The sequence below is a fragment of the Pseudophryne corroboree genome, chromosome 1 (assembly GCF_028390025.1).
Source record: "Pseudophryne corroboree isolate aPseCor3 chromosome 1, aPseCor3.hap2, whole genome shotgun sequence".
Taxonomy (NCBI): domain Eukaryota; kingdom Metazoa; phylum Chordata; class Amphibia; order Anura; family Myobatrachidae; genus Pseudophryne; species Pseudophryne corroboree.
The window spans coordinates 351,839,967-351,865,751 of NC_086444.1; the positions used below are offsets into that span (position 1 = coordinate 351,839,967).

Consider the following 25,785-nt stretch of genomic DNA (forward strand, 5'->3'; position numbering starts at 1 on the left):
AAGATGAGCATGGCTACATGTGTAGGTTCTACAGTGCGATGCAGGATTCCTCACAGCGTTTGTACCGCGTGCTGTGTGTGAGCCTGTGGGTGTACACCTAGCCTCTCACACCATGGCTCTCTCAATATCATGTATCATTGTCCCTCAGGGCATAATTTACAGCTGTATTCAAGGGAACATTTCAATGCACCGAAAAAGTTTTTTTTTGTCCTGATTTATTTAATAAATTGCCATGCAGCATCATCTCACATGGCGCTTTACACTTTATAGGGAATGTTTAATTGACAGCAGTCCCTGCCACAGAGGAGCTCACGGACTACCACATAAACACCAGGCTGATGGGACACGGTTCTTACACACCATGGGGCATGGCTTTAACATCTTCACCTCCCCTGCTCTTCTGGGCCCCACCTCCCGCCCCTGCCGGTCACACACACACCAAACAACAGCCAGCATATATTTGGACTGGGAGAAAAGCAGAGCTCCCACAGCAAACAGATATAAACTCAGTGAGGGTATACAAACGGTGCACAGGTAGGGCCCTGACTGCCATGGGATGTATGGCCAAACACTGCTGGTGGTAACAAATAATCTTATATCCAAGGAGAAACACATGCTTTTATTGTTTATAGCTACTTATTACAATACAGAAGTAGAGCCATAAGCAGCTGGTACTTTGCTGCATTGGTGTTTTGGCTTTACAGAAAGGGCACGCCATCTTGTTAAAAACAAAACAAAAACAAACATACTTTTTCTATTAAGGGCTTTTTTGTAAAATCTTAAGGAAGTTTTCATAATAATAATAACCCATTGTAAAACTTTTTTTATATATTTGATCACGTTTCAGTCTGCCACATCAACACTGCCAAAGGGATCCAAAGGTAATGGGAAGTCTGGATTTGATGACAGCACGCTCCCTCTGGTGGATAAGAGCCAAGGTGAGATTTCCCAGATAGTGACCCATTACATTTTATATTCTATACAGGTGTATACCAGCTGTCTGCCACAATTTCCCCTGTCACAACTTGGTTACTTAAACTTTAATGGAAGTCAAGGTCTTTCCACCCGACAAGGTTCTCTCCTTCCCCCTCTACCTCTCTGCTGACAACACCTCCATCTCCTCTGTCCGCTGCCTGAATGTCCTCTTTCGCTCTGCTGTCTCATCATCCTCCATACCAGCCCTGCACTTCTCCTGTCTATCCCCAGCACCACCATCCGCGTCATTTTTCTTTCATGTCCCTCAACGCTGCTGGCCCTGTTTCCCAGTTACCCTGCTGGCTTCCTTTTTTATTCAGAAGCAAGTTCAAATATATCTCACACTTTCATAGCACTCAACCAATCTCCTCATCTCTACATCCCCAACCTCATTCCTACACACTGCCTGCCGCTCACTCCACTCTACCAGTGACTGTTGCCTTACCCTGATCACCGTTTCCCACCCACACCCTCCTTCAGTCAGCCTCTGGGGAGACCAGCGGGCAGAGCCGCATGCAGACGGAGGAGAGCAGCGCTGCAGAAGGATGTCTCACAGCCGCCAGACCTCACAGCAGTGTCCAGCCAGCGTGACCTCACTTGCTGGAGCCGGGTGGACGCTGCCGTGAGCGGCGCGGCTGTGACACATCCTCCTGCAGCGCTGTGCTGTAGCGCTGCTCTCCCCTGTCCCGCGGCTCTGCCCCCTCTCCTCCTCTCGGGTCCCACATCTCAGTCCAACATTTTTTTTATGTCAGACTGAGATGGTCGGAAACGGGGCCAAATCCTGTCGAATTTGGCCCCGTAACGTACTCAAAAGTACGTGAATCGGCAGCTATACCGCCGATTCACGTACTATTCGACAAGTCAAATTCCCCGACTTGTCGAATAAAAACAGCTGGGATTGAATAGGTCGAATCACGATTCGACCTTAAAAAGTCGAAAACTGCCGTCTTTTCGACAGACGGCAACTTTCCACCCTAATTGAATATACCCCTTATAGAATGTAAACTCTAGCAGGGTCCTCTGCAATCAATGTATGTCATTTTGGCCACCATGTACTTATGTAATCATGCTGTATGGGCCTTCCCATATGTACTGCACTACGGAACACTTGTTTTACACTATTTAAATAAAAAAAATAAGTCGGTGACATACAGTGCATCCGGAAAGTATTCACATCGCTTCACTTTTTCCACATTTTCTTATGTTACAGCCTTATTCCAAAATGGAATTAATTCATTTTTTCCCTCAAAATTCTACACACAATACCCTATAATGACAACGTGAAAAAAGTTTTTTTGAGATTTTTGCAAATTTATAAAAAAAAAAAAACGAAGAAATCACATGTACATAAGTATTCACAGCCCTTGCTCAATACTTTGTTGATGCACCTTTGGCAGCAATTACAGTCTCAAGTCTTTTTGAATATGATGCCACAAGCTTGGCACACCTATCTTTGGACAGTTTTGCCCATTCCTCTTTGCAGCACCTCTCAAGCTCCATCAGGTTGGATGGGAAGCGTCGGTACACAGCCATTTTAAGCTCTCTCCAGAGATGTTCAATCGAATTCAAGTCTGGGCTCTCAAGGACATTCACAGAATTGTCCTGAAGCCACTCTTTTGATATCTTGGATGTGTGCTTAGGGTCGTTGTCCTGCTGAAAGATGAACCGTCGTCCCAGTCTCAGGTCAAGAGCGCTCTGGAGCAGGTTTTCATTTAGGATGTCTCTGTACATTGTTGCATTCATCGTTCCCTCTATCCTGACTAGTCTCCCAGTTCCTACCGCTGAAAAACATCACCACAGCATGATGCTGCCACCACCATACTTCACTGTAGGAATGGTATTGGCCTGGTGATGAGCGGTGCCTGGTTTTCTCCAAACATGACGCCTGGCATTCACACCAAAGAGTTCAATATTTGTCTCATCAGACCAGAGAATTTTGTTTCTCATGGTCTTAGAGTCCTTCAGGTGCATTTTGGCAAACTCCAGGCGGGCTGTCATATGCTTTTTACTAAGGAGTGGCTTCGGTCTGGCCACTCTACCATACAGGCCTGATTGGTGGATTGCTGCAGAGATGGTTGTCCTTCTGGAAGGTTCTCCTCTCTCCACAGAGGACTGCTCCGATAGAGTGACCATCGGGTTCTTGGTCACCTCCCTAACTAGGGCCCTTCTCCCCGATTGCTCAGTTTAGACGGCTGGCCAGCTCTAGGAAGAGTCCTGGTGGTTCCGAACTTCTTCTATTTACGGATGATGGAGGCCACTGTGCTCATTGGGACCTTCAAAGCAGCAGATATTTTTCTGTACCCTTCCCCAGTTTTGTGCCTCGAGACAATCCTGTCTTGGAGGTCTACAGACAATACCTTTGACTTCATGCCTGGTTTGTGCTCAGATATGCACTGTCAAGTGTGTGACCTTATATAGACAGGTGTGTGCCTTTCCAAATAATTTCCAATCAACTGAATTTACCACAGATGGACTCCAATTAAGCTGTAGGAACATCATAAGTATTATCAGTGGAAACAGGTTGCTGTACATGTGATTTCTTAGTTTTGTATTTTTAATAAATCTGCAAAAATCCGCCAAAAACTTTTTTCACGTGGTCATTATGGGGTATTGTGTGTAGAATATTGAGGGGAAAAATTAATTTATTCAATTTTGGAATAAGGCTGTAACATAAGAAAATGTGGAAAAAGTGAAGTGCTGTGAATACTTTCCGGATGCACTGTAAGTGCGCTATTGGTATAGCAACTATTATTATTTAGGAACAGTTGATAACATTATGATAATCATTATTTGATGACCATATTGTCCTTGTAAAAGAGAGCATTGGTATTATGTAGTGTAGTAATCGTTGCTAATATAAATGTCTCCTTTCTTACAGTAAACAAGAAATCTGGAAGCCGGGACATGATCCCAATGGGGGAGCTTGGTCCTGGTAAGGAACAATGATAGTGTATGCGGACATTTCTCCCCTCTTTGCCTCTGCATGTTTCTCCTCCTTTCTGGTAGCTTTGTTTCTGCAGCAAGGCTTTGTAGACATACATATTAGGCCACACAGCCAATCCACCCATACCATACCACGCTCTGCTCAAACTGCAATCTGAACTGAGCAGGTCATGCTCCATATGCTCACATTACATTTTGATTTGACCCTACCATTCCCTGATATTCTCATACTACGCTGCAATACACCCGTGGCCATTTTGGATTAGGATGTGCCCATTCAGTGTGCCACACTCTCTTCAGATGCCGACTACAGTAATGACAGATGATGTTCCATGGTGGGCTCCTATTTCATCTTGTATTGAGCAGGCTAAGTCATTCTGTAGTTATGAAAACAGTGTAAATGGCCCCATACACTAGAACGGTAATGCCCGATTTCATCCGATTTGTATCCGATCTGATGCGCGTTCCCGTGAGCATCGGATCCTCCAGATTGACCGTGCTGCACTAACTATCATGTCCGACCCCGCAGGCATGGCTGGGATCACCCAAGATACATCGTATGCAAAAGGTCAGCATACGATGTATCTTGGGCAATCCTGTCGCCTGGGAGGCTGCCGGGGTGATCGCCTGCGACATGACGGTCGGACATGTCGCATTAGTATATGGGGCCCTTAACACTAGGGAACAGCAGGAATAGAAGAAAATATCTATGTGGCATTTACAGTTCACAGTTCATCTGATGTTCACTTCCGAGTGCTTCCATTAAATAGGTGAGGTCCTAGCATGCTTGTGTCCCAGTATAACATGGTACCTGAGAGCAGCTTCAGTTTAGAAGATACAGCATTGTCTGTCCTCTTGCAAAGTCATAATGTGTAGCTTGGTTTATCAGTGGATCAGTTAAAAAAGAAATGTAATAATCAATGTACATAAACACACATAAAAACATTAAAAAAATATAAATGGGTATATGAATAAAAATAAATATTGGCTCTGAGGTAGTGGTTTTTTCCAATTTTGTTAATATGGACCCAAACGTTATTTAGTGATCCCGGACTTTAGTATGAATAGGAATTTTTTCCTCCTTAAGATTATTTATGCAGTCAGCTGGTAATACCCTTAATATTACCTCTCACACAGTTCCACAAGATAGTGATAGCAGTTGCTCGTCTGTGTAGATAGTTCAAGGGGTTTCCATGATTTGCCGGATATGCTGAAAAGGAGTGGTTTTTAAATCCTAATCCTTGGAAATCCAAGTGAGACGGAAAAAGTCCTCACTAAATAACGGTTGGGTCCATATTAACAAAATTGGGAAAAAACACTACCTCAGAGCCAATATTTATTTTTATTCATATACCTATTTATATTTTTTTTTTATGTGTGTTTATGTACATTGATTATTAAATTTCTTTTTTAACTGATCCACTGATATATTAATTGATTATTTGGGGACACAACTCTTAGCGCTGGTATTTTTTTTGTTTATTGCTTATTCTTGCGGGGTCTGACAAACCCCTTCCAGCTGCTGTGGTAATCTAGTGGGTATTATATTTTAAAAAAAAATTCCCCCGAGAGGTACAGGGAACCTTTTTTCCATGAGCAAAACCTGACCACCATGTTGTCACTGCTTTCCTCAGATGGCTATTCCACTATTGATCACAGGGACAAGGAACGCAAGTACAGATCGAATGAAAGCATGGGAGATATGTCAGAAAAGGAGCCCTTGAAGGTACAGTTTGGTTGTGTAAGTCACTGCCGCCTGTAGTAAAAGATGGAGCCTGTGTATTTACCTGTACTAGAAAGTGGTTCCAGTGTAGGCCTGGCTGGTGGATTTTCCAATTTATGGACAGGATGTATCAAGCAAATGCGATGCATCTCACCACTTACCGCATGCATAGCCGTGTAAATAACACTGGTATGCATGTACATTTGCAATGAAAAACTTCAAGTAACAGCTGTCCTTTGCGATGATAGGACTTCTGGGTTTATGATAAGGAAGTCCTTCTGCACATGTAGGTCCATCAGCCAGCACATGCCTGAACTGAAGGGAACACTAGGATCTCTCTCAGGGTACTATTCAGAAATAAAACCTTTGGCTTCTGTTGGGCAACGCCATCTATAGCTGCCGTTGCCTATCGGGTGCAAGCACTGGAAACTTTTGCTTTCCAAAGCTTTGTACATATGGAAAATGTGTTCATACCTGGTCTTCTCAGTTGTGGCCACATTTCCTGTTAGTACATCCCATCCTATGAAAGGTTCACGCTCCATTGACTGTATGCTCAGTGTTCTGTATGTACTGTGTTCTGCCCTGAAATATTGCGACTTTACCCACTACACAATCTACTTATGAATGTATTATATATTATATGTCTCTCTTTTTTGCTAAGTAAAACAAGGGCAAGCTTGTATGCAGCTCTAATGTATGAGTAAATCATAAAGTGGGTTATTTACTGTACTAATAAAGTGCAAATGTGCCAGAATCTATAGCAGCCAAGCAGACATTACTTTCATTGTCTAAATTGCAGTAAAACATTGTTAACTGCTTATTAGTTGGCTACAGTTTGTACATTTTTTTTTTTGTTGTTACAGTAAAGCCACAGACGTATTATAATTTTTGTATGGTGTCCACTAGGTGGCGCTTTGATATCGTAATAGATTAATAAGAAGAAGAATTTACTGTCCCTGGTTGTTGTTTGTTTATTTTATTTGGTCGCTGGAAATCATTAATGCTAAAGGCATGCTGTGTCCTCGCTTCCTAAATTTGGCACCCAAAAATAAAATATGGCGTACTGTTACTGTCACATGGTTAATGCCATATGTGTGGGAGCTTCACCTATATGTTGCTCCAATGAGAAGTTCTCCAGTATCTGTGCATGACAGTATACGCCTGTATGTTTTCTGTATGGTTCAAGAAAATCTGCGCCCAAGTGAAATAATTCACATTTCACTTTAAAAAAGGTAAAACTAAAGCATGTAAATACTATATACCTTTCCTCAGCCCAACAAGTGTAAAATTTTACTTGTTCCCTTTCTCCTCTCTCCTTTTATATCATTTTAAAGAATTATAGAACTAGGACTCGGTAATGCAGGTCTTGCTCATATACCCGGCTCTTCCTGTTGTGAGTCATAGGGTGGAACCATAGAATTAATTATATTAATTCAAATACATTATATCTATGAGACTTGTTTGTGGGGTAATGAGCCACAGTAGGAAGATCACTAGCTAGTGTCAGCTACAAGTTCTCCATGTGAAGTGCTCTGGTTCAGATGGGATTTGTACATGGATAATATACAGATGTGCCCTCATACATCATTGCTGCAGTCACACCCACAGGCCCTCTTGGCGTGAATCTTCTAACATCAGCCATCTTTTTCTTTTCACAGCAAATGTGTCTTATTCACAGGAGACTGTGCTGATGAATTTGATATGACATTTGTATATCGGTGTGCGACCGAGCCTCTGAATTTGCATACGAAGTGCTACAATTTAGCTGCCATAGCTTTTTTCTATGCCAAGTTCCATTGTGCTCCGTATCCAGACTCAGTCACACACAATATACAAGTGTTGCATATCTGATTAATCAGCACAGTCTCCTTGTGTACCCTAGTCACATCTTGTTTTGACTAAGAAGCAATTTCGTCAAAAAAAAAAAACGCCCGACACTAGCAGAGTTGCACAGGACCTGTCGGCTCACTCACGCCGGGCATCTTGCTATGCGTGGCGTATTAAGGCTGGATGTATCTGTGTGAATAAGATGTTTGTGCCAGCTGACAGCAGCCAATGTGCTGTTACTGGTTGCTGCATTAAATAAGAGCTTGTTACAGCGATGCTTATGCACATGCGTACACATTACACATGACTTGTGTGTGAATGGTCTCACCCGCGATCATATAATGTATTTCCTTTTGGATCGCTGGTGCAACTGTTCGCACGTGAATGTGCACACGCATCGCTGCAAACAAATCTCACTCACGAATAGTCGCAGGTGCAATCAGCCCGGATACATCTGTGTATGGGAAATTCTATTACCACCCCAGTCACAGTAATGTCAGGCACACATTGCTCAGCATGCAGTCTCCTGTGTGACGTGATTTAGTGGTCTGCATGTGGGCAGTAGGGAAGAAGTAATGTATATTTGTATGTTCTTCTGCAGGGATGCTATTGTATGAAATGTTGCACTGGATTGCGGTTATGCAGCTCTTTTCGGGTTTTTTTTTTTTTTTTTTTTTTTTTGTTCCTAGTGTTTTGCCACTCCTTTATCCCAGTGATAACTAATCCTTTCTTTACAAGCCTTGGCTGGTGTTGCACATCTCCTCGCATTAATCTCTGTTTTGCTCTCTCCTCTCCTTTACTGCTGCTGCAGAATGACTCAAATAAGAAACACATTACCCGGAGTAACAGGCCTACTGTCAGTCTGGTGGATGCACGCGACACTAAACCGCAGCCTGTAGACTCCTGGGTCTAATTTTTGCATGCATGGTAGGTCTGTCTATTGTCTCTCTGGGTTCTTGGTTGGGTATCTTTATGCTGCTGGAGGTATAATATCTTTGTGTATTTATTTCTCCTGGGTGCATGGTCAAAAAACTCCCTCTCCAATTGTAAAAGCTTTGAAATGTGCACTGTAATATGCTCTGCAGCTCGTCTAATCTCTGGGTTATCTCTATCTTTTTCATTTAACCTGCTCCGGTTTCAGTTACTAGACTCCAGTATTTGTCAATGCTGTTTGCCAATGGAGACTCTGCCTGTATGTAATAACTTTAAAGCTGGGTACACACGGTGCGATTCTGGCTAAAGGTTGTTTTTTTACTTTGCGATTTCCCTTGAACTCTGCGGAGCCCAGAACCACCGATACGGACTATACACACTGTACAATTTCGGCTATGTACAATTATGATTATATACAATTTTCGCTATACTAGAAACTAGATTGTACACTTTCTCGTCAAAATTATCCTGCCTGCTCAGTCTACTATTTTTTCTTCTGATACCGACCCCGCGGGAGCATGCATCGGCATCGCAAGTTGTATACACATGGTGTGATATGTACTATGTTTTGTACCGATATGGACTATATAGTCCATACTGGTAGTTCATATCATATCGTGTGTAGGCCCCTTTAGAGTGCTTCTGATAACATTCTGAGATACAATAATAATAATAATAATATCCTTTATTTATATAGTGCCACAAGGAATCTGCAGCACCCAAGTGCAGAGTACATATACAAATAAGTAAAACAGGAAAACAGTGACTCACAGTTGAAAACAATATAGGACAAGTACAGGGTACATAAACCTAAGCAGACAACAGTATCACCATGGCAGAAAGCTGAAGAGAAGTAAAAGCACATGAGGGAAGAGGGCTTTGCTCTTGAGAGCTTACAATCTAAAGGGGGGGGCAGACATCAGATGGGGTAGACAGTGAGCGTGGAACAGTGGGTTAGGAGGAGAGTTGGCTGGATTTGGTGAAGAAGTGGGTCATGAGAGCCCATTTGAAGTTTTATAGAGAGGTGGAGAGTCTGAGGGGGGAGAGGTACACAATTCCAGAGAAATGGAGCAGCACGTGAAAAATGTTGGCGGTAGGAAGAAGAAGTAATCAGTTGGCTGGACAGCTTCTGTGCATTAGCGGAGCGAAAAGGACGAGTGGGAGTGTAAGGGGAGATAAGGTCACAGACGTAAATGGGAGAGGAGTGGATGAGGGCTTTGTAAATGAGTGTGATAAGCTTGAATTGTATTCTAAAAGGGAAGGGAAGCCAGTTAAGGGGAGGTGGACGTAGTGCGTTTGGTGAGGAAGATGAGCCGGGCTGCAGCATTGAGGATAGATTGGAGTTGAGAGAGGTATTTGTCAGGAATGCCAGATAGGAGGAGGTTACAGTAGTACAGCCTGGAGATGACCAGTGAGTGGCTAAGAGTCTTAGTAGCATCCTGAGTGAGAAAGGGTCTGATCCTGGAAATATTTTTGAGATGAAAACAGAAGGTTTGTGAGAGGTGCTGAATGTGTGGTTTGAAGAAGAGGGAGGAGTCAAGGATTACGCACACTTGGGGGCTAGAGGAGATAGTGGTGCCATCAATAGATAATGAAATCGTGGGAGATGAGGTTAGGAGGGAGGATGGGAAGATGATCAGCTCTACGACATGTTAAGTTTAAGAAAGGGATAGCAGAGAGACAGTTGGAGATACGAGTTGGGGAGGGGTCCGGGGATTTGAGTATCATCACCATAGAGATAATATTGGAAGTCAAAAGAACTAGTGAGCTCCCCTAAAGAGGACTCCTAGAGAGAGAAAAGGAGAAGACCGAGAACAGAAACTTGGGGAACAGCTACAGTTAGTGGAAGTTGTGGGGGGGAGAGGGATAGTCATGAGGAGACAGAGAAGGAACGGTCAGAGTGGGTGGTCCATAGTGTTAAAGCAGCAGAGAGGTCAGGAAGAATAAGCAGGGAGTAGTGGCCCTTGAATTTAGCAGAAAGGAGGTCATTGCAGACTTTTGTGAAGGCAGTTTTAGTGGAGTGGAGAGGACGGAAGACAGACTGAAATGGGTCAGGAGGAAAGAAAGACAGTAAGGTTGTTGTAGACGATACACTCAAGGAGTTTGGAGGCAAAAGGGAGGAGAGAGATGGGTCGGTAGTTGGAGAGAGTGTTTGGAGCAAGGATAGGTTTTTTTTTTTTAAGAATGGGGAGACGAGTGCATGCTTGAAGGCAGAGTGGACAGGCCTGATGAGAGGGAGAGATTGAGGAGGTGGACAAGATGTGAATAGGCAGAAGGAGAGAGGTAGCGGAGGAGTTGGGAGGGGAGGATACAGTCAAGTGTGTGTGTGTCGGATAAGGGCTATGACTTCCTCACCAGATACATGGGAGAAAGGTGAGGAAGTCATGGGGAAGAGTGTGCATAGCTTGAGAGCTTGATATACTTTGCATTCAATATATCATTTAGTAGCTCATACAAACTGCTATCTTCTCTTCAGCTGTAATTATGCAGTCACGTGGGAATTTCTATTACAATGTTCCATGCAGAACACAACCTGGTGGAATGACTGCAGCATAGATATCACTAATCTGCACACCTTTTTGTCTGTGATGTCCATTTTCTCCTTATCCAAGTAGTGTATATCACTGATGGCAGTGGGGGTCATTCCGAGTTGATCGCTCGCTAGCTGTTTTTAGCAGCCGTGCAAACGCTATGCCGCCTCCCACTGGGAGTGTATTTTAGCTTAGCAGAATCGCACAGCGGCTACAAAATAATTTTGTGCAGTTTCACAGTAGCTTCAGACCTACTCAGCGCTTGAGACCACTTCAGACTGTTCAGTTCCTGTTTTGACATCACGAACACGCCCTGCGTTCACCCAGCCACACCTGCGTTTTTCGGAACACTCCCTGAAAACGGTCAGTTGACACCCAGAAACGCCCACTTCCTGTCAATCACTTTGCGGCAGTCAGTGCGACTAAAAGGCTTCGCTAGACCTTGTGTGAAACTACATCGGCCGTTGTGAAAGTACGTTGCGCATGCGCATTGCGCCGCATGCGCAGAAGTGCCTTTTTTTGCATCATCGCTGCACAGCGAACATTTTCAGCTAGCGATCAACTCAGAATGACCCTCAGTGTCAGCAGTATGACAGAGTCATCCAAGAGCTCTGTTACACCCCCGCATTGTATTCTGTGTGTGCAAGGCAGCAAGAGGAAACTACAGTGCTAAAGGCTGGCTGTGTGTAGATAACCCACTCACCTCACAATCACTGTTTTCATTTATTTATTACCAGTTATTTATATATTCCGCAGTACTTTACAGAGAATATTTGGCCATACACATCAGTCCCTGCCCCAGTGGCGCTTACAATCTACAGTGCCTTGCTAAAGTATTCACCCCCCTTGGCTTTTTACAAATTTTGTTACATTACAACCTGGAATTTACTTTTTTTTTTAATCTGAATTTTAAATGATGGATATGCACAAAATAGTCTAAGTTGCTGAAGTGAAATGAGAATTTATATAATAAAAAAATTATAAATAAAAATTTGAAAATTGCCATGTGCAAATGTATTCACCCCCTTTGCCATGAAGCCCCTCAAAAGTTCTGGTGCAACCAATTACCTTCAGAAGTCACATAATTAGTGAAATTAAGTTCACCTGTGTGCAGTTGAAGTGTCACATGATCTGTCAGTATAAACACAACTTTTCTGAAAGGCCCCAGAGGCTGCAACACCACTAAGCAAGAGGTATCACACCATGAAGACCAAGGAGCTCTCCAAACAAGTCAGGGACAAAGTTGTTGAGAAGTACAAGTCAGGGTTGGGTTATAAAAAAAAAAATATATCCAAATCTTTGATGATCCCCTGGAGCACCATCAAATCCATTATCTTCAAATGGAAAGAACATGGTACCATAACAAACCTGCCAAGAGAGGGCCGGTCACCAAAACTCACAGACCGGGCAAGGAGGGCATTAATCAGAGAGGCAGCACAAAGACCAAAGATAACCCTGAAGGAGCTGCAGAGTTCCACAGCACAGACTAGTCTATCTGCACATGTGACCACAATAAGCCGTACACTTCATAGAGCTGGGCTTTATGGAAGAGTGGCCAGAAAAAAAGCCATTACTTAGTGTTAAAAATAAGAAGGCACATTTTGAGTTTGCCAAAAGGTATGTGGACGACTCCTCAAATGTATGGAGGAAGGTGCTCTTGTCAGATGAGACTAAAATGTAACTTTTCAGCCACCAAGGAAAACGCTATGTCTGGTGCAAACCCAACACATCCCATTACCCCAAGAACACCATCCCCACAGTGAAACATGCTGTGGGGATGTTTTTCAGCAGCAGGGACTGGGAAACTGTTTTGAGTTGAGGGAAAGATGGATGGTGCTAAATAAAGGGATATTCTTGAGCAAAACCTGTTTCAGTCTGCCTGTGATTTGAGACTGGGACGGGAAGTTCACCTTCCAGCAGGACAATGGAGGTCATTCCGAGTTGCCCCCCCCCCCCCCCCCCCCCCAAAAAAAGGCCTAAAAAGCAACTGTGTGCGTGGCCACTAAAAATGGGGCGTGCCAACATGACACGCCGCCTGTTTCATGTCACACTGGGAACTTTCTTTTCAATTCAACATGCACCTTACCTGTATGATGGTTTCTCACAATATGGAACCTCTGAAGAACTGTATCCTCTAAGGCAAATGGCATCTTCAGTCGGTATTCACTATTCATGTAGGAGATCCCATTGTCCAGAAGATGCCTGTTTGTGTAGGAATATTAACAAGGTCAGCATCATACAACAGCGGTTCAACAAGACTCACATCCTGCCCCCTTCGTCTCTCAGCCACTATCATCTCCCCTTCGTGTCATCTTTCAGTCACACCATCACCTTCCTCTGCATCATCTCTCAGCCACACCATCACCTCCTCGTGTGACGTCTCTCAGCACACCATCACCTTTCCCCACACGTCTCTCAGCACATGATCTCCCACCTTCCATAGGCACTCAGCACACCATCATCTCCCCCTGCGTCATTACTCAGCACGCCATCATCTCCACTGCGTCATTACTCAGCACACCATCATCTCCCCCTTTGACGTCACTCAGCACACCATCACCTCCCCCTGCGTCGTCATTCAGCACGCCACTGCACTGTGTCTCTGTGTGTGTGTGTGTCCAGACACACACACTTCTAACCCCTTCTTTTGTGTCACCTCCCCCCTTGTAATCCTATCACTGTGGCACCTCCCATTCTTCACCCCGTTATTATCTGGTGGGCAGGAACTAGGAACTGTGAGCAGTTGGGCACTGTGTGCAAGGTCCCGCGCTGACAGGAATGCGTAGCCCAGGGGGTACAGACACCACACCTCTCTCCCACAATGGTGGCGGACGGACGGGCGGGTGAGGCAACTAAGGGGGGTCGAGCAAGTACGATGCCCTGGCCGGCGGTGCTCCCCTGCTGCTGGGCCTGCCACAACGCACAGGGCACATGCCCTGCTCGACTCCCCCCCCCCCCCCCCCCCCCCCCTTTTAGTTATGCCTCTGCTGCTAAAGCAACACTCGAGTGGTTTAAGGGGAAACATTTAAATGGCCTAGTCAAAGCCCAGATCTCAATCCAATTGAGAATCTGTGGTCAGACTTGAAGATTGCTGTTCACAAGCGGAAACCATCCAACATGAACTAGGAGCTGGAGCAGTTTTGCCTTGAGGAATGGGCAAAACTCCCAGTGGCAAGTTCATAGAGACTTAAGGGGGGGGGTACACACGGAGCGACATTCACTTAATTTCTAAGCAGTCTGACTAGGTTGCTTAGAAATTAGGAACACATCGCTCCGTGCCGGGTGCCGGGGATGCGCGGTCCCGCAACGTTGCTATCTCCGGTGCTAGATTGGCAGGCACAATCTAGCAGGTCGCTCATTTCAACGTCGGGTGAAATGAGCACCCCTCCCCCCCCTTCTCACTCAGCACACATCTCCCTCCACATCTCTCTATCTGTACGGCCCTTTATCTAAAGCGACTTGCAGCTGTAATTGCCGCAAAAGGTGGCTCTACAAAGTACTGACTTTAGGGGGGTAAATAGTTATGCACGCTGAAGTTTTCTGTTATTTTGTTCTATTTGTTGTTTGCTTCACAATAAACAATCTATTTTAATTCCAGGTTGTGAGGCAACAAAACATGAAAAATGCAAAGGGGGGGTGAATACTTTCGCTAGGCACTGTATATTTCCTACCACATGTACACACACACATTCACGCTAGGGGTAATTTTGTTGGGAGCCAATTAACCTACCAGTATCTTTTTGGATTGTGGGAGGAAAAAGGAGCACCTGGAGGAAACCCACACAAGTCCGGGGAGAATATACATCGCAGAGCAGAACTTTCTGCCATAGAAAGTACTGCCCATTATTACATTTTTTAGAAATCATTAAGATGATTGTATGGTGTTTTAAAAGCAAATTATATGTTGTTAATGATGAAACGATGCAAGGTATATTGGGCCTAATTCAGACTGGATCGCTGCAGCGACATCTATCGCAGTCTGTGTGTGCGCACCTCGAGAGCCCAGTGCGATGCTAAAAGCATCTCAGGGCTGCGCTCGCCTCTGCCTGATTGACAGGCAGAGTCAGTCACAGAGCGGGAGGGGGCGTGCCAACGGCATTAGAACGCTGTTGGCGTGTCGCGGTCTGGACAATGGAGATGTGTCCGGACCGTTGCGGGGGCGAGCCGCGGCGGCTGCGTGACGTCACACGCAGCCTCTGTGACCCAGGATGCGGCAAGTAGCGGCCTGCCAGCACACAGGAACTGCACTGGCAGGGAGCTACTCGCCGGGTGCAAAAGCATCGCCGCCGTGCGATGCTTTTGCACCCTTGCGAGGGGGGTAAGGCCAGTCATATCTGAGAAACTGATCGTAGATGTGCTAAATTTAGCACATCTTTGATCAGATCTGAAGGATTGCAGTGTGTACACACTATATCATTTGTTCTGGTGATCAAGGGACGAGCATTGCGTCGTTTGCACATTGGGGGTAATTCAGACTGGATCGCTGCAGCGGCAGCGATTGCAGTCTGAATCCATATGTGGAGTGTGCACGCACAGCGGGCGCACCCCGGGGGCCCAGTGAGATGCTAACAGCATCTCTGGGCTGCGATCACCTCTGCCTGATTGACAGGCAGAGGCTGTCGCAGGGTGGGGCGTGCCAACGGCATTAGAACGCCGTTGGGGAGGCGGGCGGCTGCGTGACGTCACACGCAGCTACTGTGACCCGGGATGTGCTGAGTAGTGGCCTGCCAGTGCAGGAGCTGTGCTGGCAGGGAGCTACTAAGCGGGTGCAAGCTTTTGCACCCTTCCGCGCGGGAATGGGTGGCAGGGGCAGTCATGCAGGGCGAACTAGCCTGTGCTGGGTGTCCTCCTGCATGTCTGTGAAACTGATCATAGATGTGCTAAATTTAGCGCCTCTACGATCATATCTGTGTACCCAGCATTAAGGTAAGATGACATAAGGCAGAGGTTCCCAAATGCGGTCCTCAAGACACCCCAAAGGTCCTGGTTTTAAATGTATCTATGCTTGGCCACAGGTGACTTAATTAGCACCTTAGTCAATTTGGTTTAACCTCCTGTGCTGAACCATGGATATACCTAAAACCAGGACTGTTGGGGTGCCTTGGGGACCGCGTTTGGGAACCTCTGACATAGGGGGTAATTCAAAGTTGATCATAGATGTGCTAAATTGCCATCATTTTCTTTGACATGCGGTGGGACGCCCAGGACAGGGCTAGTCCGTTCCGCATGTCAAGCACTGCTCCCCCTGCACTGGTACAAAAGCATTGCATGGCGGCAATGCTTTTGTACCTGGTGAGTAGCTCACTACCTGCACAGCTCCTGTGCCCACCACGTTCCGGGTCGCAGCGGCTGCGTGTGAGGTCACGCAGTCACCGTGGCCGCCCCCCCAACGGTCCAGACACGCCTCTGTTGTTCAGTCCACGCCCCACCAACGGCGTTCTGACTCTGTTGGCACACCCCCTCCCGCCCCGCGATTGCCTGTCAATCAGGCAGAGGCAATCACAGCCAGTGAGACGCTGATAACATCTCACTGGGCTCCTGGGGTGCACACGCGCAGTGCGGCCGCTGCACATGCGCACTCCACAAAGTAATTCAGACTGCGATCGCTCTGAGTTACCCCCATAGGTAGGACAGAACAGCTGATGACACATGCTGATATTGCTGCTGTTTCTTAGGATAAACTGCAAGTACAGGTCTCTGCATTTGTCAGGAGCTTCAGCCACCAATACAGCTCAAATTAGCAATCTCACGAGCAACATTTTCTAAATGAAGCCGGCATTTAACAATTAAAAGATAAAGCTTATCAGCAAATGGATGCAGTGAGCAGAAGCATGTAATCCAAACAGATGCATAGATCCCGATATGCAAAGCAAGACAGACAAAACTGCTGCAGATCAATTACCTACCACAGGGCAGGATAGTACGACTGGGATTTAATGCGAAAAACATTGCTCACATCGGCAATGCTTATTTACTTAGGGGCTGATTCAGGGATGGACACAGCCACACTTCCGAACGCAGCAGCTGCATCCATCTGGTCTGCGCGTGCGTTCTGGTCGCAGTGCGTGTGCGCGATCTTATACATTGCAGCTGCATCTAGGAAGTATGCGGCCGCAGTGTGATAGAGCTGTGTGATAGAGCTGCTATGTGAGCCAACATACAGCTGCTCCGATTAAAAAAATAGCAGCCGACTACTTGACGCGCTGCCAGGGTTCAACCTTAGTTTGATGCATTTGCAATCTAATTGCGGACACATCAGGACGCGGCCCATCACACATGCTAGACTGCCCCCAGCATGCGAGGAGATGGACGCTGATCTGGCTGCGTATGCAGTGACAATTACACTATTTTATATACACACACACACACACACACACACACACACACACATTCATTTATGATGTTCAGTAGAGTAATGGGCTGCCAAGCATACAAAAGTGATATGATCATCTATATAATGGGTACAAGGTGTGCGGTACACACAATCTACACCAAACACCCTGCACCCATTGAATACACTTACTTTGCAGCCACTCTTGGAGAAATGTGAAGATACCCAGGTATGTGCATGCGCAATACAGAAATCGCTGGGAAAATGGTGCAGACACAGTTTGCCCAGAGGTGTTCGCATGCCAGAGTCTACACTGTTCACGAGTCCTGCTCCGAGACTGCACATGGGTTCCCTCCTCTCACAAGACGCCCATGAGTTTTGTTGTACCAAGCTAAATAACAGTATATCCCTAAGTGCTCATTTCAAGCAGTGCAGTATGCTGGTGCTTCTGTAATGTGAGGCCCATTCTCCTGGCATGGTTTGGAGGCAGTCATTCCTTTTAGAAGATAAGTTCAGTGTTAATTGCTACTAACTCTGCAGCATTTTTTCCTGAAAGGATGGTTGTCTACCAGGGTGACAAATCCCCATCCAGACGTAACACATGTTCGCACAATGGTTCTTTAGCATGACAGTATCATCAGTGTGTCATGTCCTTCTGTTTACCTGATCTGAGCTATGCCAAATTGCCCCCCATCCCATGTTCTGCCACTGTTTCAGGGTTCTCATTTGAGCAGAATCTTGCTTTATTCCTCTTGCTCAATTCCACACATGGTCAGAGTCCGCCATGGTAGATACAAGTCACACTTTCCAGTATAACGCACTCTTAGGTGGCTTTATATTGGTGTTTTGTTTTTTTCTGTTACTATACAAATCTATTACGCCACAAATATGTAGCTTGACTTTTGTATTTTGTATACTATGTTGTTGTTTTTGTTCCCATTTATTTCTCTCTCATTAGTCCCCATTCTCTCTCCCCGCACCCCTCTCCATGCTGAATGTTTATTCCCATTGTTTTCTTCTGTTACAGGGATAAACTTGCAGTGATTCTTTTTGGGAAGACTTTTTTTTATGTTACTTTTTAATTTTTAAACCAAGGATGACAAATTTGAATATACATAGGAGGTATCATTGCCCACCACTGCCATGCCGTTTTCACAGGAGGAACATTCCGGGAAGGAACCGGATGAAAACTGCAATCTGCTGTGACTGAGAACCAAACTATGTGATCATCGCCAAAAACCGCTGTTGCTTAATTTTACTTCAGAACTGATACTTTTTTAGTACATATGTATAGTATATATTCATAAAGTAACATTCCCTTTGAAACATCTTGCGCTATTTGGAGAAAATCGCCTTTCTTATGGAAAGCTGGGATGGTGCGGATAATAGGACTAGCAGATGAAACAGAGGGAAATGTTTTTATTGGACAACTTTCCTGCACGAAAATACAAAAAAGCCACAAAACTCTTTTGAGAAGTTGGATTAAAAAAAAGATAATAATAACTGAGCACTTTTCCTTTTCTCCGATTTTTCTGTTTGTCGCCTCAGCTTGAACTGTGAAGAATACTAATGAAGTCTTGTGGCCTGAGGTGCATATAATTTTATTTTCCTGCCACAAGGTAATGGAAATAACATTAGGGTTGTGGCGTTCGCCAAGGTGGAACAAAGAGCAAGTAGCTGCATGGGATGAGGAAGTGGAGTGAAATCGTAGAAAACGTCTTTGCTGTAGACCCCGCTGGTTTCGTCTTTTCAGAAAGGGTTGGAATGTGATCTGTGAGGCTTTATGTGGCGGCAGTCGAGCTGTCTCCCCACGTCATTTCTTCTGACGGACGGACATTATTCTGCCAACTACTCATATTCTTAGCAGGACTTTATTATTCCAAATGTGCATGTCATAAACTGGAATGCAGTTTGAGCTCATACATATACATATTTCTGTGTGCAAATTGTGTGTGAGAGTGTGTGTGTGTATGTGTATATATATATATATATATATATATATATATATATATATATATATATATATATATATAAATACGCACACAGGCATATACTTTGTCAGCAGACAGAGCTGGTCTAGCCAGAGCTTGCAGCTACAATATGTCTCTATCTGGTTGCATTTTGTGTGCAGTCTATTCTGCTGTATAATAATTTTGCCTTTTAACTTGTGCTCTCTCTTCACTTAAAATGCAAAGAGATCCCAAGGACTGACTTCCTGTCTCCTGGACTGTCTTGGAGTCTTTGCAAAAACCTCTCATCTTGCGATCACCTGAACCATTTGAAGACATTTTACCATGAAAGCATTGCTGCGATTCTAATCTTTTGATTAAAATAACAAATCACAGTTATTGTTGAATTTTAATGTATTTCCAGTAGGTGCTCAAACAAATCTGTTACAGAGGGTGAGGTGTGCGTTTTATTCTTTGGGATACACAGGGTTGGGGTGGGACAGTTTTGTTTTCTTACCTTAATAATGCTATCTTTCATGCTGTACTAAACTTAATGTTGCGTAGATGTTTTCTTGGATGTAACAAACACAGCAGTTGAGATGATCTGAAGTTAGTCCATCTTATTAATATTAAATATTAGGGTCTACCTGCTCCCCAGTAACACCTGGATTCCAATGACCGTTTCTAGTATTTTTTACATTGTGGCCACTTGATGTGTCTGGCTGATGCAGAATACGTTCTGTGCCAGCAGTTAGCAGTGTAATACTGGGCCACACTGCAACCAGCTTATACATGGCTGCAGCTGCCCCACAAATCTACGGTAACCTTTACAATTTCCTGTCCACTCAGCTACTATAGTATCCAAATACATACACTCCTATAGGTGTAATCATTCATTTTATAGAGACGGTGATATGGTTTTAATGTATTGTGCGTTACATTTTTTTTCTAACCCCATTTAAACTCTTAAGATTTCTGTAATATAGATGAGCTTTAACCTATGAACTGTCATTTTAGCTGCATTTTATCTTCATTGTAGCAAATTTAAAATGTTTTGAGTGACAGTTAATATCTTTAGTTACATTACTTCTATGATCAGCAGAACTTGCACGGTCTGTGCCTGGCAGTCGTTAGCTGAATGGTGTTACTAGTTGTCCTTCGTAAGTAGCTTAGCTCTCATGCAGCCAGCAATATAACAAATACTATATTGTGACACTTATTGAACAATCTCTATCTATGGAGTCAGTCCAATTCGTCATGAAGGGTGCGATGTGCCATTGCCGTTTCAATGCCGGCAACAGCACCCGATCTCTCACCCTTCGCGGGCTGAAATCAGCGCCAATTAGCACCAAATTGCTCGGATCTCTATGGGGTGGCGAGCTCTCTTGTGCGAATTCAGGCTGCCATAAAATGAGCTTGCTGCCGCGATGATCTCACGGGTTCTAGATCATTGTGGCTAATTGGATTGACCTCATAATCTATAAATCCAAATGATAGTGGACTGACGATTCATCAGTACAGTATGAGTTACCCTCTAAATTATGCTTGCACTTTGGCCTTTACTCTCACTTTCTGCAGCATAGCTTTGGGGAACATTGGTTATATTGCACAATGATTATTTAAGTCTGCAAGATGTATATCTAGTAAACAGAGTCGTCATCAATTACCATGCTGTACAAGTCGGGCCAGGCTGGGTCACAGTACATACTATCTAGAAATACTTATGTAATATAGATGGCTGCTTTCAGTAAGCTGGAGACTCAGTGATATGTAGGTACTATGATAAAGAACCATTTCAATTTAGGAGGGGGGGGGGGGGGGGGGTTGGATCAATTTGTTAGGCCCTTACCACTTCAGTTATTTCCCCTCCATTTACTACTATATATTGCACTGCTCACATGCGTGATCCTACTATTCACTAACCAGGCTACAATATATTATTATTATGGGGGAAATGTACTAAGCAGTCATAAGCGTTGAGAAGGGGATATGGTCGTTAGGTCGACACTCATTAGGTCAACCTCTGAAGGTCGACATTGTCCTTAGGTCGACATGTCAGAAGGTCGACATGGGTTTTTCACTTTTTTTTTATTTTGGGGGGGATTTTTTTCATACTTAACGATCCACGTGGACTACGAATGGAACGGTAATCTGTGCCGAGTGAAGCGAGGCACCTTGCCCTAAGCATCGCGAGTGAAGCGGTGCACTAATCTGTGTTCCCCGTCACTTTACGAAGAAAACGACACCAAAAACAGTCAAAAACCTCATGTTGACCTTTTGACCTGTCGACCTCCAGTTGGTTGACCTAATGAGTGTCGACCTAAGTTGGGTCGACCCATACCCTTAAGAAGTTGCCCATGGCGACCAATCAGCTGCTCTGTATAATTTGAAAGTATGAAAATGATAAATGTTACTTAAATACTGATTGGTCGCCATGGTTCACTTCTCCGCTCTTTTCACTGCTTAGTACATCGCCCCCTATATCACAAGTGCCAAACGTCATATTCTCAGATCAGTGGACCTGTACCGATGCAGCTTGTTACCCAATAGGGGAATTGAGACAATAGATGTATTCATTATCCAAATGTTCCATATAACTGCTATCATTTGACTTTACTACTACTGTTCTATTTATGGTGCTGAATCTGTTGGATGAATCAATGAAATTATGATACCATGGAATTACCTTTCCATACTGGACACCTTGCTACTTAATGAAGCTTGCAGAAACAAGACAGAGGTCTTTTTATGCCATGTATAAATTCACTGTATTGTTGTCATTGTGATATAAATACATATATAATGTGTACTGGGAATATATAACCTTAATGTAAAATGAATGGTAAACCTTTTTGTTTTGGCAAAGCCATTATAAACTCATCCTCACTACCCCATCTAGCCCCTGAAAAGTAAAACCAACGGCAGAAAAGCAGTGACATGGAAACAAATTGGATCCCCCTCAGCATGGGCCATACCCAGTACACCAGTTGGCAGGGTTACAGGATATTAGGCACATTCTAAAACCTCACCCATGGTTGGCAAGTCTTTGTAAATGAAGCAGACTTGTTCAAAATACTTGTAATCTTCCATTTTAGAAATAAAACAAACCTAATTTATCACTGACATAAGTGGGGCCTGAGGCATCCGTGACCAGGCATGCATTGGCATTGCAGACATAGGTAGGGAAGGCAGGAGGAAATACTCTGGCGGAAAATGTCAATTTAGTGCATCATCCACACATACAGCCCGAGGTGGATGACGCAAGGGACTTATCTTGGTGGGGACTAGGTACCAGGTATCTGGTAGAACCTATAGGTATTTTTACTGTTCATGCAAATAAAGCTTTTAGGTAATCCTTCACATACAGTGATCCAATATTCATATTCCAGATTTGTCCTCATCTCCCTCAGCCACTGTAGGGTTTTGTTTTCCTGCAGAGAAGGAGCAATTATAACTTTATGCATGGTTGAAAGAAGCCCTTAGACTGCAGAATGAAATAAACTTTGCCTCTAGGATAGACCTGACCTGCAGCTGTGGATATTTACAGCAACAAAAATGTAAGTTGAGCAAGTTTTGTGAGGGCGTGCCTGCCTGCGAGGGGCTGATGTCAGGACAGCCACTAGGCAAAGGTAGTTCATCGCTCGCTATACAGAAAGTCCTTGCTAGCTTTTAATGCACAAAGCCCTATTTATTGTACCTTGAAACTATAAGTAACCCACAGGCGTTTACAATACTCCACGGAAAACTTGTTTACAGGTATGCTTTACCTTATCACCTATATTTTCAATACCGACAGATTTAATGATCCAGTCTTTCCAAAGCATGTGTCTGCTACAGTCTGTAACGGCATGCTGTTGCTGGATTCAGGATACGTCTACCCCCTTTTTTATACAGATAAGAACAGAATACTGAATTGTATGCTTCTCTACCTTAATATATGGTGCTATGTACTCAGAACTACTGAACTTGATTTCTGAAACCATTTGCTACTCCATCCTAGGTGTTAGATGAATATGACCCCAGATACCTGTGCTGGGATACTTCTCATTTGCTCACTTATTTCCCTGTGAGGACTGTGCTACCCCAGCATTGTGAAATGCCACATTGGAAACAGCCAAGGGCCCACTGCTATCCACCTGTAAACAAGCTGCTTTGGTTATTAGCTCCACAGACACCTGTAGGCCTTCAAAGTTATTTTATATATTAGACATTGTTCAAACCAAATATTAATACTTTCTCAGTCTTTTATGTAATGTGTTATGAGAACTGTAACCAGGGATAGAGATGGAGATGTTGAGTAAGATGTTGAGGGTTCCTGACTTTCCGCTTATTTGCAGTTGTAGTAGATTAGATAGTAGGGATCATGCACAGTTGCAGAGCATTCTTGTATTAGTGCGGAGCGTGCAAGTGCTGCATCTGATGCAGGGCCGTACATATTTCAATCACATCTGCGTCTATAACTGAGGTGGAAGTTTAGATCAGGTGTTCATGCAGATAAGAGCCAACCAGGCGTGTTCGGAGGGTATCCTCTGCACCTAGTATAGCACAGGTGTTGCATACACTGATAGCGCATTTCATGTGCACGCACAGATACTTTCATCTCTACATATGGGCAAATATACACAATTTTTTTCTGTGAACACATTTCAGTAAAATACACCCAGATGACTTCCAACTCTGTATCTGGCGTAGTGTGCACAGCAGTCTCCATGGTAAAAAAAAAAACATTTCCCAGCAACCCCCCCCCCCCCCCCCCCCCCTACTTCATTAATGTACATTGGACACACAGTGATGGCAGCCATTTTGTGGACTGAACCTATAGTCCTGAGAATGTAGCCTATGGGAAAAAAGAGAAGGTGCGACCCGGCACTGGTCTCAATGTAAATGAAATAACAAATGATAAATAAACCAAAAATAGGACAATTAAGATATAATTACAAAATTATCAAATCTCTGTCCAGTATGGTGGTGCGCCCAGAGCCAGAAGGAACATATGTCAGCAATGGGAGAGAAAAGGAAGGCTCTTGTGTGGGCGCACTCTTAAATAATTGAAATAAAGTTTTAGTTATACATGATAGTTAGTAAAATGTAACTTTTAATGGGTATACATTATAAAGAATATCTCATGATTACCCATTAAGCAACATAAGATCCAAAAAATAAATGTGATTTATAATGAATATAAAATTGAAAAATTTGAAAGAAATTGTTTTATAAAATAAAGGAATGTTCTGGTCCTGTCTCACAGGATGTGATAAGAAAGGCTGTAGACACTTTGCTGTTCTACATCCGTTTCAGCCCGACCAGTACAGAAAATCTGTATTGTTGAGACCAAAATATGGTCAATTGTCAAATATGAGAGAGCTGGACAAGTCCGGTAATGGATAGTGAGACATTACCCACTTCCCACCAGTCACCAACCAAATGTACTGTATAATTTGTTGCTCAGAGGGTCTTGAGCATTTGTATAAACAGAGTATGCATACAAAGGGTAGGGATATTTTAGAAAAGAATGAAAACAAGTGGTGATACTGCTGTTGGTGTCAGATAACGCACATCACAGGGATAAAAAGTCTACTACACTGGGTATTCCCTGCGAGTCTCCTCCTCAGGTACTGACCCAGCCCAACACTGTATAGCTTCCAAGATCGGACGAGATCGGGCACTGGCAGTGTGGTATGGTAGTAGACAGATGGGTGGGTTAGATGCTAATGAGAGTGCACCTATATAAAGGGAAGATGTGACCATTGGTCACAAAAAGGTGTGGATCTGCTTTCTACGTTATTCATTCTTTTCTAAAATATCCCTACCCTTTGTATGCATACTCTGTTTATACAAATGCTCAAGACCCTCTGAGCAACAAATTATACAGTACATTTGGTTGGTGACTGGTGGGAAGTGGGTAATGTCTCACTATCCATTACCGGACTTGTCCAGCTCTCTCATATTTGACAATTGACCATATTTTGGTCTCAACAATACAGATTTTCTGTACTGGTCGGGCTGAAACGGATGTAGAACAGCAAAGTGTCTACAGCCTTTCTTATCACATCCTGTAAGACAGGACCAGAACAATCCTTTATTTTATAAAACAATTTCTTTCAAATTTTTCAATTTAATCATTTTAAATCGCATTTATTTTTTGGATCCTATGTTGCTTAATGGGTAATCTTGAGATATTCTTTATAATGTATATCCATTAAAAGTTACATTTTACTAACGATCATGTATAACTAAAACTTTATTTCAATTATTTAAGAGTGCGCCCACACAAGAGCCTTCCTTTTCTCTCCCTTTGCGGACAATGTAGCCTATGGGGCCAGTACAAACTATTGACACCGCTAGATCCATGTGATTGTATAGCAGGGATGGGGAACCTTCGGCCCTCCAGTTGTTGTTGAACTACACATACCAGCATGCCTTGCTACAGTTTTGCTATTTGGCCATGCTAAAACTGTTGCAGGGCATGCTGGGATGTGTAGTTCAACAACAGCTGCAGGGCAGAAGGTTCCCCATCCCTGTTGTATAGGCTACCTCTGTGCAGGTGAGCAGACATGTGAAACAGGCCACATA

The 25,785-nt window shown here is 44.0% G+C and overlaps 1 protein-coding gene and 1 pseudogene across 11 annotated transcripts in view; one reads left to right on the forward strand and one right to left on the reverse strand.

The window, feature by feature from the left end:
* The window catches only part of ARVCF (ARVCF delta catenin family member), a 1,509,311-nt gene extending 1,489,700 nt beyond the window's left edge, over nucleotides 1-19,611 (forward strand). For 10 of the 11 annotated variants that reach the window (XM_063964728.1, XM_063964731.1, XM_063964729.1 and 7 more), the window contains 5 exons: nucleotides 848-938; nucleotides 3,854-3,907; nucleotides 5,553-5,644; nucleotides 8,280-8,395; nucleotides 18,291-19,611. In XM_063964728.1, the coding sequence (XP_063820798.1) occupies nucleotides 848-938; nucleotides 3,854-3,907; nucleotides 5,553-5,644; nucleotides 8,280-8,381 (339 nt within the window). In that variant the 3' untranslated portion in view covers nucleotides 8,382-8,395; nucleotides 18,291-19,611. The remainder of the gene's footprint in view (nucleotides 1-847; nucleotides 939-3,853; nucleotides 3,908-5,552; nucleotides 5,645-8,279; nucleotides 8,396-18,290) is intronic. The other variant, XM_063964734.1, reaches the window with a different exon arrangement.
* Nucleotides 19,612-24,783: 5,172 nt separating this feature from the next.
* LOC134939934 (5S ribosomal RNA) lies at nucleotides 24,784-24,902 on the reverse strand (annotated as a pseudogene).
* Between the last annotated feature and the right edge of the window lie 883 nt (nucleotides 24,903-25,785).